Here is a 12,498-nt window from a genome sequence, read left to right as displayed (position 1 = left end):
AAAATTGAAAACAAACCAAGCGTCCATCAATTATAGTCAGAATAAAAAACTATGATACATCCCACAATGGAATACTACACAACTACCAAAAGAATGAGGATGCTATGTGTGCGTGTATGTAGGCATAAGAAAAGATATCAAAAATGTATTGTGAATTCAAGAAAGCATAATGCCTAACAGTGATAAAAGGGGAAATAAAAATATATTCATTTTTGTTTCTATCTGCATAAATAAACATCAGATATATATATGGGAACTAAGAAAAGTAGTTATCTAATGGGGATGGGAGAACTAAGAAGATGGGACAAGGGTAGAAGTGAAATTTCTCAATGTGCAGCATCTTGGGTTATTTTGACTTTTCAAATCATATGGATGTGTTATGTATTCAAAACACATTGTTTAAAAGCTAGAGGAATGAGTTATCAAATAGAATTGAAGTGTTATAAATCTGGATAATGTTAACAATAGTAATATAACTATTCAAAACTTGGAGTTGGAGACAGAGGAGATAGAAGAGAATCTGTTAGTGCTAATCTTCCAAAACAGTATCAATAGAGAATGTTTAAATTGGAAACTGATTTTGGAAAACATATGACTCCAATTTATTTTATAACCTCTTAGTGTATTTCATAATTGTTTAACGTGTACTTCATAATCTCTTTTTTGAACCTTAAAGGGATTCTTTATGAAACAATACTTCCTATGACAAAGAGGCATTGACATGCAATGATCCCTTCAGTTTCTTTTTAGTTTTTTCTTCTATTAAATTCAAGTAAAACCAAAATTAACAACATTAATAAATAGCACTTGTATGATCCTATCTTAATAAAAAATACTTCTATTTATTTTTCTACCCACTTATCTGTATAGTTCTGAAAAAAGATGCCTGAGAAAATGTTTTTCCATGTTAGAAGTGACAATCTCTGGGTGGTTGTTTTGGGGTGATTGGTTTTTGCTTTTTTATTTGTGTTTTTCTCGATTATTTTAATTATTTATGATGAGCATAAATCATTTATTAAAAATAGAATGATTTTTCTTTAAGCATACACACAAGTACACACACTTGCATACATTCACAGAGGAAGCAAATGCCTGAAAAGGTTTATAGTGATTGATTCAAATAGAAGAAATATGGTGATAATTCCTTTTCTTCATGTACTCTTCTGCATTTTAAAAATATTTAAACGATGTTAAAGAATTTGGCCGGGCGCGGTGGCTCATGCCTGTAATCCTAGCCCTCCGGGAGGCCGAGGCAGGTGGATCTCTTGAGGTCAGGAGTTCAAGACCAGCCTGAGCGAAACCCCGTCTCTACTAAAAATAGAAATAAATTATCTGGCCAACTAAAAATATATATAGAAAAAATTAGCCGGGCATGGTGGCGCATGCCTGTAGTCCCAGCTACTCGGGAGGCTGAGGCAGGAGGATCGCTTAAGCCCAGGAGTCTGAGGTTGCTGTGAGCTAGGCTGACGCCACGGCACTCAATCTAGCCCAGGCAACAAAGTGAGACTCTGTGTCAAAAAAAGAAAAAAAGAATTTAATAGTGTACAAAACTATATAGGAAGTAAAAGTTGCCCTTCCACTTCCATCCTAGTCCTTCTCCCAGTTTTTCCTTTATGTTTTCACACCTGGCACACAAGCATATTTGTTTGGGTTCATGCGATGCTTCATGGGTCTTAGGGAACTTGTATTACACGACATTGATACCTGCCACATTCTTTTTTTTCTTTTTATTTATTTATTTATTTATTTATTTATTTATTTATTTATTTATTTTTAGTTTCCACATAAAGCATTGAACCACATTCTTTTTAATGGCTACATTATATTCTATTACATGAATAGCATTTTAAATTTTTGATGGATATTTAAATTATCTCTCATAATATGGACATTACTGTAATATGTCTTTGTGTAGTGTATGAATATATCTTTAGTACAAATTCCTAAGGGTGGAATTGCTGGGTCAATAGTTATGTACTTACATTTTGCTTTAACTTATTTGCATTTTTTCCCACTCATTTTAGTTTCTTAGCTTGTCCAAGTTCTTTTTTATTTAAGAAATATATGTAAGTAACAAAAGTATCATGTACTCCAAAAGGGCTTATCATGAAAAGCAACATTTCCCTGTCCTGCCCCTGAGAGACAAACTCTCCAGAACTCTAAAACATAAAAAGCTTATCAAATTATCTCTTAACTTATCAGTTTTAGACTTCTTGCTATGGCAGATAAGGATTTATGGTTATACCACTATTATTGGTTAAATCCATAAGGTAAACATTATTATACTTATGTAAATATTGTTCACTGCCAAGCACAATTTCTTTCTTGTACAAATTTTCTTTTTCCAGGAATCTCCATTTTCCATTCTCTCTCCTCTGACTTCTTCTGATCCTTTTCTTCTTGGATCTAACGGACACAGAATTGAGTTAATGGTGTTCCTTGGTTCAGGACATAATTTCAATGCTGGTTCATACAAGGACCTCGTGCATATGTCTTTTTAGCTATCCATGAATGAGATATAGGTGGAGTTCTCCATTTATTTGCTCTTTTCTCCCGAACTCTTCATTATATCGAGTATTTTGTCAAATTCCTCTTTATCCCCAGGCCACGCCATCTTTTTTCTGTCAAGACTGATTAGTCTCTGACCCAGTCAGTTATGCTTTAAATGAATTATGTGCTCTCTAATGAAATAAAGAAAAAACAATTTTGACAAGTTTACAAACTCTTACTTTTAAACTCTCATGAATAATTTGGTCTATTTTCTAATGTTACCTAATTGTAATCCAAGAAACCTCAGGGGTGAAAAAAGTGTTTTATAAAGTAGATAAACATCACATGTTTTCAAAAGATCATCAGTAATCTAGTCACACAAATGCTCTCTATTATGTAGGCACGTCTCACTTTGCAAGAAGCATGCCTAGAATGACTTCTTTCTGGGTTCAGGAAATAGGGATAACAATTTTTAATCACTGAGAAGATAAGAAGGTTATTTTATTTAATCCTCCAGCAATCTTACATATTATTTGCTTACTTTATAAAGGAGGAAACCGCAAGGGTAAATTACCTTACCAAGATCACACAGCTAGTTAATGATAGAAGTAAAAGTCAAGTCTGGATTTGTGTGACTCAAAAGCTCATATTCTTTCCATTTTAGCCTGCCTTCTGGTCTGTCATCACCAAACCTTACCGGGTATATTGTATTTGTTTTTTCTCTTAGTGGATGAGTGCTCGTCTGACTACACAATTGTGCTTCCCGTGATTGGGGCCGTCGTGGTTGGTCTCTTCCTTGTGGGTATGGGTGTCTATAAAATCCACCTAAGGTGTCAATCATCTGGATACCAGAGAATCTAATTGGTGCCCAGAGGAAATGAAAATAATGGAGTTTAGAGAATTCTTTCATCGCTTCCAGGATGGATATTGGGAACTTCCCTTAGACTATGGGTCCTTTGAACAATGCGAACTACCATCTTCCACTAAAAACTAAGTGAGCCGTTTGTAATTTAAGTTCAGGCAGCACATCAATTTCTAAATACTTTATGCTCATTTTATGAAAGATTTAGTGATCTGTTTAAGAGTATTTTCTAGTTTCCTTCAGAATATTTTAACTCAAAGACAACATTTGAGATATGCTGAATTAACATAATATATGTAAAGTGGCATGTGCCTCCGAATTATAAACCAAAGTGTCAATTGTAATTAATGTTACCTGTGTTTGCATTGAAGATTTTATTTTACCCTTGATAGTTTCCATTTTAAAAAATGCCTTTGTTTTGTCCATCAGTGGACTTTCAGTGCTTTTACTATCTGTGCTTTTGTGATGTGTATACATATGCCTGGCATGGTACTTACCCCCTTTCCCACTTTAAATGTTTTTTTTTTAAATCATCAAAAAGAATATCTCTGGTTGTCTGGGTTTTTGATGTGAAACCAACAAGAAGAACAAATCGGTTTATACTTTTTATCATGATGACTCCTGGTCTAGAATCATTAGGCTAAGAATTAGGTGGCTACAGACAACAGAATTAAATAATAAGCAAGAAACAATAATAATGGCTCTTACTTATTGAACACATAAGTGCCAAACAGTAGGCCAAGCACTTTACATCCATCTCATTTAATTATCACAATTTAAACACCAGTAAACTCAGGCCCAAGAGAATTAACTCACTCAATGTCATCCACCTAACTGATGGCAGAGTCAGAATTTGAACTCATGTTGGCCTGGTACCAAGGTCTTTGCTCTTCTCACGCCACCAAGTTGCCTACAAGAACAATGACACTAAGTGCTGCCTGAAGCCTCACACTTTACAGGAGAAATGGTTTATCCAGAATCCTGAGACATTAGGGTAGACAGAAGGAGGACTTTGCAGATAATGAAATAGCCTACCTTTAATAAATCCTCCACTCCCTTGAAGGAGACTAAAGCGCTCTATAAAACATCAGTCAGTTTCTCATTTTTATGGGATTGTGTAGCTGTGGCTCTGCAGAAGAAGGCATGGAATAAATTTCCAAAGTATGTTCATTTCTTCAAGACCAGAGAAAATCGAACGGCTAACAAACTTTTCTCTCTTGAATTTAGATCCCCCTCTTGTGGTAACTTGCTGCTTCTGCACTTTTATACCCACATTTTCTTTTGCAGTTCACTTTATTCCATAGAGCAGCCTGCCAAGAATTTATTCCTGTTGCGTTTTGCTGCTAGAGAAAGAAACTAAGTTAGGATATTACCAGAAAAGATCATATAACCATAGTATTCTTTAGTAAAGGAGTAATTCAAGTCAACCCAGACACCATTTGACTTTTGTTTCCTTATGAGTCAGTAGGTTGGCAAGGTCCTAACTTAATAGAATACTGAGTTGTCTTAAAAGTTTTTGTAATAAAAAATTATTTTGGAAATTCATTCATGTCACTTATTTCCTATCATTCATTTTTTGTGCTGTATAAAATTTTGTTTACAATTGTCTTAGTGATAGGCCTTTAATATGAAGGTTGTTGCTTGAATCAGTAAGTTAAATCATCTTTGTATAAACAATTTATCTTATTCTACTCTCCATTGCCACACTATTACTAGGTAAGAAGACCCTAAGTGGGAGAAACTGAATTCCTGAGTTGATGAACCACATTAAGGTTACAAACTAAATCTCTCAACTCTATCTCAGACTGACTGCATTACTTACTGGTTTACTTAAGAGCTGCCACAATCTGTCCATTCATTTATTTGACAAACATTGATTAAGGATTTACTAAATGCCAGACACTCTGGTAGGGGCTGAGATGGGTAAGAAGAGGTTCTGTTTGGTTATCTATAGCGATCCAAGGGAGAGAGAGAGACTGACCAAGATGGAAGCTGCAGTTATGTTTTATCACCTAATCACAGAAGTGACATACCATCACTTCTCTATTTTTTTCTTGGTCACACAGACCACCCCTGGTACAGTGGGGAAGGGGGAGGGGACTACACAAGGGTGTGAATTCCAGGTGTGTTAGACAGATTGGGTAATTTATAAACAATAGAAGTTTACTTCGCTCATGCTTCTGGAGCCTGGGAAGTCCAAGATTGAGGGGCCACAGCTGGTGAGGGCCTTCTTGCTACATCATAACATGGCAGAAGGCATCACATGGTGAGAGAACACATGAGGGAGAACAGCAAGGGGCCAAACTCACTTTTATTAATATAACAGACTCACTCCTGTGATAACAGCATTATCATGCAGAGCCCTCATGATCTAAGCACCTCTTAAAAGTCCCACCTTTCAACACCATTGCAGTGAGGATTAAGTGTCCTGCACATGAGCTTTGAGGACACATTCAAACCGCAGCACCAGAGGAAGGAGGAATCATTGGGGGCATCTTGGATACTGTTTACCACAAGTCGCTACTGTCAAGTTAACACATTGTGGAATTAGCGGTTTACTTTTGGGGGATGTTTCAGGAAAATCCCAGGAGAGTGTAGAAAAAATGCCCTCCAAACTGAGATGATGCCAAGAGACAAAAGAATGGCTCAGACAAGTCCAGCTTTGCAAGTTAGATGAGTTTATTAGAGGTTACTTACACAAGGCTCTCACTCCTAGTCAAGATCAAGGCCACTTGCATTTTGTCAAAGGAAATTACTTTAATCCAAAGCCATAAGCTTTGATTATGAGGTTTTAGGCCTGAGCACAAGATTAGCAATAGAACATTTCAAGGCAGCAGGATCTCCTGGCTTCCATCAATTCTCCCAAGATTTCCTTGAAACTGTCTCATCCGTGTTTTCTGATCTATCCCACTCCAAAGTCTCTGCTTCCTACCACTCGCCCCTCCTCTTTGTCCTTTGCTGGCTCGTCTGCTTTCCTCCAACTCCCTAAATATAGATAATCAGTCAGGGTTCTCCAGAGAAACATACACACACACACACATATATATTTATATATATATAATGAAGTCGGGAATCTCAGGCAGGAATTAATACTGCAGTTTTGAGGCAGAATTACTTCTTCTCTGTAAAACCTCAGTTTTTGCTCTAAAGCCTTCAACTGATTTGATAAGGCCTACCTACCTTATCAAAGGGAATCTCCTTTACTCAAAGTCAACTGATTATAGATACTAACCACAACTACAAAATATCTTCATAGCAACACCTAGACTAGCATTTGACTAAATAACTGAGTATTGGCTGAGCATGGTGGTTTATGCCTGTAATCCCAGCAACTTGGGAGGCCAAGGTGGGAGGATCACTTGAGCTTAGGAGTTTAAGATCAGCAACATGGTGAGACCCCCATCTCTATTTTTAAAAACTAAAGAGAAAAAAAGAGAAAACATCACTGAGTATTATAGCCTAGTCAAGTTGACATGTAAAATTACACATGCTTTGGGGAAAACCAAAACATAGATTTTCCCCAAAGTTCTCTCCTTTTTTTCAAAGTCCTCTCCCTTGATGATCCACATGGAAGTGTAGGAGACAGATCTCAAACCTAACCAATTGAAAATAAAGTCTCAGTCCCCAGTCCTCACCCTCCAGACCCTCAAATCTGCTCTTTCATCTCATCTCAAAGCCGTTACCAGCTGTTGAACTCCTTGGTCCTTGTCTTCTCTTGATCCAAGAATAAAAGCAAGAGACAATTTTGAAGCGGCAAGCAGCAAAGTTTATTAAAGTGAAAGTTCACTCTTAAAGGGGTTAAGAGCAGGCACACATCCCAGCAGACTGCGCCGTGGGATTTCTGTGTTATCAGCAGCATCAGTACACTCCAAAGGGGGTAGGAGCGGGCACACGTACCAATAGATGTGGCACTGGTGTCTCTTTGGGTTTCTCCTTTTCTTTCCTGTCTGGCCTCTCCTCCTTCATGATGTTGTCACTTCTCCTTTTTCTTGACCAATGGGGATGTTGTCTCCTTCCTGCTGTCTGGCGGGGGGCAGTTTTTCACCTTATATGGTCAGGCCCAGCTGTGTCGTGGTGCCCAAAGCGCACTGTGGGGGAGGGGGCAAACTGCAATGTTGTGTGATGTGCCCTGTGTTGTTTCTGTTATGTTTCATATGACATTTGCAGCTACCCTTATCTTGTTGTTACAGTATGTCCTCTTACTCAGCATCCCATTTGTTTCTGCTGCTTGCTTTCGTATTTTCTCTGCTCACGTCTCAATTTTCTTACCCTAATGTTCTGTGACACTTGAGTCACCCTTATCTTGTTGCTGCTACAGTATGTTCTCTTACTCAGCACCCCATTCGCTCACACTGCCCGTTCCAGACTTCCTCTGCTCACATCTTACTTTCCTACCTACACTAACAAAATCCTCTTGTTTTGATTCCAAAAACCTTGGAGGCATCGCTGATCCTTCTCTTTCTCTCACCTTCTGTACTCAATCCATCAGCAAATCTGTCAGTATTGCTTTTAAAATATAGCTGGAATCCAATCACTTCTCACCACCTCTACCGCCACCACCCCAGTCAAAGCCACCATCATCTCTCTCCCAGGTTGCTGTAACAGTCCTCCCTTCTGGCATCCACTCTTTAAAACACAGGTCAGATCACATCACCCTTCTGGTAAAACCCCTTTCAATGGCTTCCACTGTGGCCTCAGGGACCTGCCTGCTCTGGCCCTCAGCTTCCTCCCACTCGCAGGTCCTACTTCTCTCCCCTTGGTTCCCCACGTGCAAACCACGCCAACTTGCTCCTGGCCTCCACTGTAACCTCCGCAGGGCTTTGGCCCTGCTCTTCCCCAGACCTTATGTTTCATTCCTCTTCACTCAGGCACAATTCAGACAGGCCTCCTTGGGCTCCCTACCTAAAGTAAACCCACCCCACACACCCAGGCCCTCCTTATCTCACTGCCCTGTTCACTTTTGTCATGCACTCAATGACCAACTGAAAGGATCTTCTTTATTTGTTTATTTTCTGTTTCCCAACTGTCATATGTTTTATGATGGGTAAGCAGAGACAGCATAAGGAAGTGGCATCTACTCTCCATGCTCCAGTCTGTGATGGCCATGAGAATGTGCCTGGCAGACCTCCAAGGACAGGATGTGTCTGTCATTGACCAAGGGCCCCCGCTGCTACACTTTGAAAGCTATTGCCACTTTTGCACCAAAGCCACAAGGATCTTCCATAGGCAGCTCCCAGGAAATGACTGAGCATGGCAGGAATACTAATGTAGAGCCATTCCTGGGACACACTGTACTCATCTGACAGCTGACTTTGGTTCCAGGACTCTCCAACAGCCAAACTCTTCCTTAGACTGCACAGTAGAAGCTCTTCCACCCAGCCTCCTGTGCCCCTCCCCTTCATCCAGGTTCAGACTTACACCACAGGCTGAAAACTCTCCAGCCTTCTCTGGCTCCCTCTCCATTTTCTCCCACATGCTTTCCCCTAATAAAATTCGTGCATGTTTAATCTCGTCTTGGCATTCTTTTCTTGAAAGTCTAAGACTTCCAAGTCCACATAAGTGGTACTGAAGGCTGGGTGCAGCGGCTCACATCTATAATCCTAACACTTTGGGACGCTGAGGTGGGAGGATTGCTTGAGGCCAGGAGTTGGAGACCAGCCAGAGCAAGAGTGAGACCACTTCTATACAAAAATTAGAAAAATTAACTGGGCATGGTGGCTTGTGCCTGTAGTCCCAGCTACTCAGGAGGCAGAGTCAGGACAATTGCTCGAGGCCAGGAGTTTGAGGTTACAGTAAGCTGTGATGATGCCACTGCACTCTAGCCCATGTGACAGAGCAAGACCCTGTCTTAACAAAACAAAACAAGATCATTGGTGGTGACCTGAGATAATATCCTGTTGGAGGGGAATGCTGTGACAGGTGTGATTTTGCAAGCATTTGAACAATATGGGGGCACAATGCCTACAAAGACAGCAGAGTGGGATGGTTACAGTTAAGTTGTATTGATGGCCCTGCAGAAGGATAATGAGAAACCGAGGGCTGTTAAGAAGCAGTTAATCACTAAGTATGAGAGTAGGAGAGCCTCAATGGTAGCTTACAAAACAGTCATTATCTTCCATAGTGGAAAGACAGTCACAGTATTGAGCAGCAGGCAAAAAAATCTAACTGCAAATCTACAGAGCTTCAGAAACATTTGAATGCCCAGCCTAGGCATTTACATACCCAGGTCTGGTATGTAAAGAACAAGGCCCTGGTGGGAAAAATCTGGGATCCTGGACCATGGGATAGGGATATCTAGATGGATGCAATTGGGGATGTTTGACTATGCAAAAGCCCAGAATCTTTGGGTTTTTAGAGGCAGCCTAGCCTTCCCTACTAGGTGCTAGCACTTCAGCTGCCTGGGAGATGTTATCCAGCTGTAGACATGCTAGGCCCAATAAGGGGGAAGAGACCATACACAAAAAAAGACTGTAAGACTTTGAGCAATGGACATGCTCACTATGGGATGGCTCTTGGAAGCCTAGAAGAAATAATGGCCAACTCTCAGCAAAGTGGTGGTGCACGCCTGTAGTCCCAGCTACTCTGGGAGGCTGAGGCAGGAGGATAGCTAGGACTATATGGATGACTTCATTTCTAGATGGTCTAAATTTGAGACCCTTTTTGAATGCAAATTCTGAATGTATACCCCTCCTGGACTAAGAATAACTTTCCTAAGAATAACTAACATACATGTAGTACTTTAGTTTTCAAAGGTCATCTAACATAACTTATTTAATCTTCACAATGACCCTGTGAGGTAACATAACAGGGCTGCTGCATACAGTTGTGCAGGTTGTGCACTGCGCTAGGGTTCCCAGTTGAGGGGATTTGTGGAAGCTGAAATCCAGCCTCATATTCCACTTACCATGCTGTGTGTCCTGTTCAGAGTCTGCCTATTCCAAGAGGAAAAGGAACTTTCATCTAATTTGCCCACAGATGCACAGGCAAATAATAGTCCTGATGATATAATACATATGTAATCATCTTTGTCACCATTAAAAAGCATGTCAAAGTCCTTCAAAACCATAGTGGGTCATCCCTTTGTGCCCTAGTTTTAACACAGATATACCTAATGGGCACCCAAGAGGCTACTGGGACTGCTCTTCACTTCTATTGGAGCAACTGAGAGGATGATGTGTCAATATAATCGCCATTGCCTAAGAAATTGGAAATAATCCTGCCTGCTCTAAACAGGATCAGTGGGTAGAGTTACAGAAAGGACAGCACACCAGCTTCCATCTCTGTCCCTCCACTTCTTCTTCCTCTTCCTCCCATATTTTTTCAATCAGATTTAAACATGTTTATCGTTAAAGTCATGTCTGTTTCTTATAGAACTTCTCAAAGTACAGAACATTGTTAGGAAGTAATAGTGAGAAGGAGTGGTGGAGAAGCAAGCATAATTCTACCTCTCAGAGATAAAAATCACCTAGAATGTTAAAAAATACTTATTTATAGTGAAGAAATCTGGCAGACACCACCTTAATCAAGTGATGAAGTTAACCTCACCAGTCATGGGACAGACTGACATTGTGTACCTCCTGCTAGGATGCACCAAGAAGAGTACCACATCACTTCCGTGTTATTCCTGCCTAAAAGGCATAACCCAAATCTAATCAGGAGGAAATATCATATGAACCTGTTAAAAATAAAATTGGAGGCCACAGTTTGTATATACCCCTAGGCCAACCACCCATAGCCATGTAACCAAAACTTAAGCTACCCTAATTTCCTTGAAAATGCTAGCTTTAGCCATAAGCAGACTTGAGGTTCTATTCCTTGTCAGCAAGACAACATTAAAGCAATACAAATAAGTTAATGCAGCTTTACTTGTACAACGGAGATCAAACCCAAATTGAGGGATATTTTACCAAACAACTGGCCTGTATTCTTAAAAAATGTCAGCATCATGAGAATCTAAGAACAATTGAGGAATCATTCCAGATTAAAGGACATGAAAGGCAATGTAATGCATGATATATGGGTTTCTTTTGCTATAAAGGGGATTGTTGGAACAACTGTTGAAATTCAAATCAGATCTGTAGAATAAATAATAGTATTTATTAATGTTAATTTCCAAATCTTGATAATTATTCTTCAGGTAAGAGAACCTACTTGTTTTAGGAAATACGCACTGAAGTAGTTAGGGGTAAAAAAGGGCATCACATTTTCGACTTGCTTTCAAATGGGGCAGGAAAAAAATGTGAGTGTATGCATGTGTGACTGTGTATGTGTCTATACATCTATATCTATCTATATCTATATAGACAGAGAGAAGGGAAGGGAGAGAGAGATACAGCAAACATTATAAAATATTAATACAAACATTTGGGAACTCAAGGTGAAGAGTACAATTCTTGCAGCCTTTTCTGTAAGTGTGGAGTTATGTCAAAACAAAACATTTAAAACCGGTGTATTTTTGGATAGTGTCAACCTAAATAACAGAGAGAGGCTCTCTAAAAGAAAAGGATATTTATTTGGTAATAGAGCATTGCAATGGGAATAACCATGCCATAGTAAACTATGCACATATTCAGAGAGGTAAAGGAAGGACGAAGGATTTTAAAGGAAAAAAATGAGGAGGATGGCATTTTAATTGTTTTGAAATAATTATCCTTGGCTACAAAGATCAATCACAAGGTCGAGGTCAGTCCAGGGTTGGACAGGTAGTTGCTGGACAGATGCTGTCACAGAAGTATTTTTTGTTATCAGGCATACAAGCATGAGAACCCTCTCTTCACAGCCTTCCCCAGCTCTGTTTGTAAGAATTGGGCTTTTTTTTTTTTTTTGCTTTGTTTGTTTGTTTTGAGACTGGATCTCACTCTGTCGCCCAGGCTGGAGTGCAGTAGCCAGATTGTAGCTGGTTGCAGCCTCTAACTCCTGAGCTGAAGCAATCCTGAGCTCAAGCGATGCCGATCCCGTCTCAGCCTCCCAGCTCATCTAGATTTTTGCTTGTTTGCTTAAAGTTGAGCAAAATTAGCCTCTTACGAATCTACAATTTGTTTTCTGTATCTGTTTTTCCCCCACTTATAATGTTTTTTTATCGTGTCAAATGTGCATTTTCTCCCTTTTTTTTGATTAGATAACTATTTTGTTTTTTTGAACCCCTG

The 12,498-nt window shown here is 39.5% G+C and overlaps 1 protein-coding gene across 1 annotated transcript in view; it reads left to right on the top strand.

The window, feature by feature from the left end:
- Positions 1-4,897, top strand: part of LAMP3 (lysosomal associated membrane protein 3) — a 33,982-nt gene extending 29,085 nt beyond the window's left edge. Inside the window, exon 6 of the mRNA XM_045539768.1 lies at positions 3,218-4,897. Within this exon, the coding sequence (XP_045395724.1) occupies positions 3,218-3,351 (134 nt within the window). The 3' untranslated portion in view covers positions 3,352-4,897. The remainder of the gene's footprint in view (positions 1-3,217) is intronic.
- The last annotated feature ends 7,601 nt before the right edge of the window (positions 4,898-12,498 follow it).

Source organism: Lemur catta, chromosome 1 (assembly GCF_020740605.2).
Source record: "Lemur catta isolate mLemCat1 chromosome 1, mLemCat1.pri, whole genome shotgun sequence".
Classification (NCBI taxonomy): Eukaryota; Metazoa; Chordata; class Mammalia; order Primates; family Lemuridae; genus Lemur; species Lemur catta.
The sequence above is the reverse complement of the archived record's forward strand: the minus strand, read 5'-3'. Positions and strand labels throughout refer to the sequence as shown.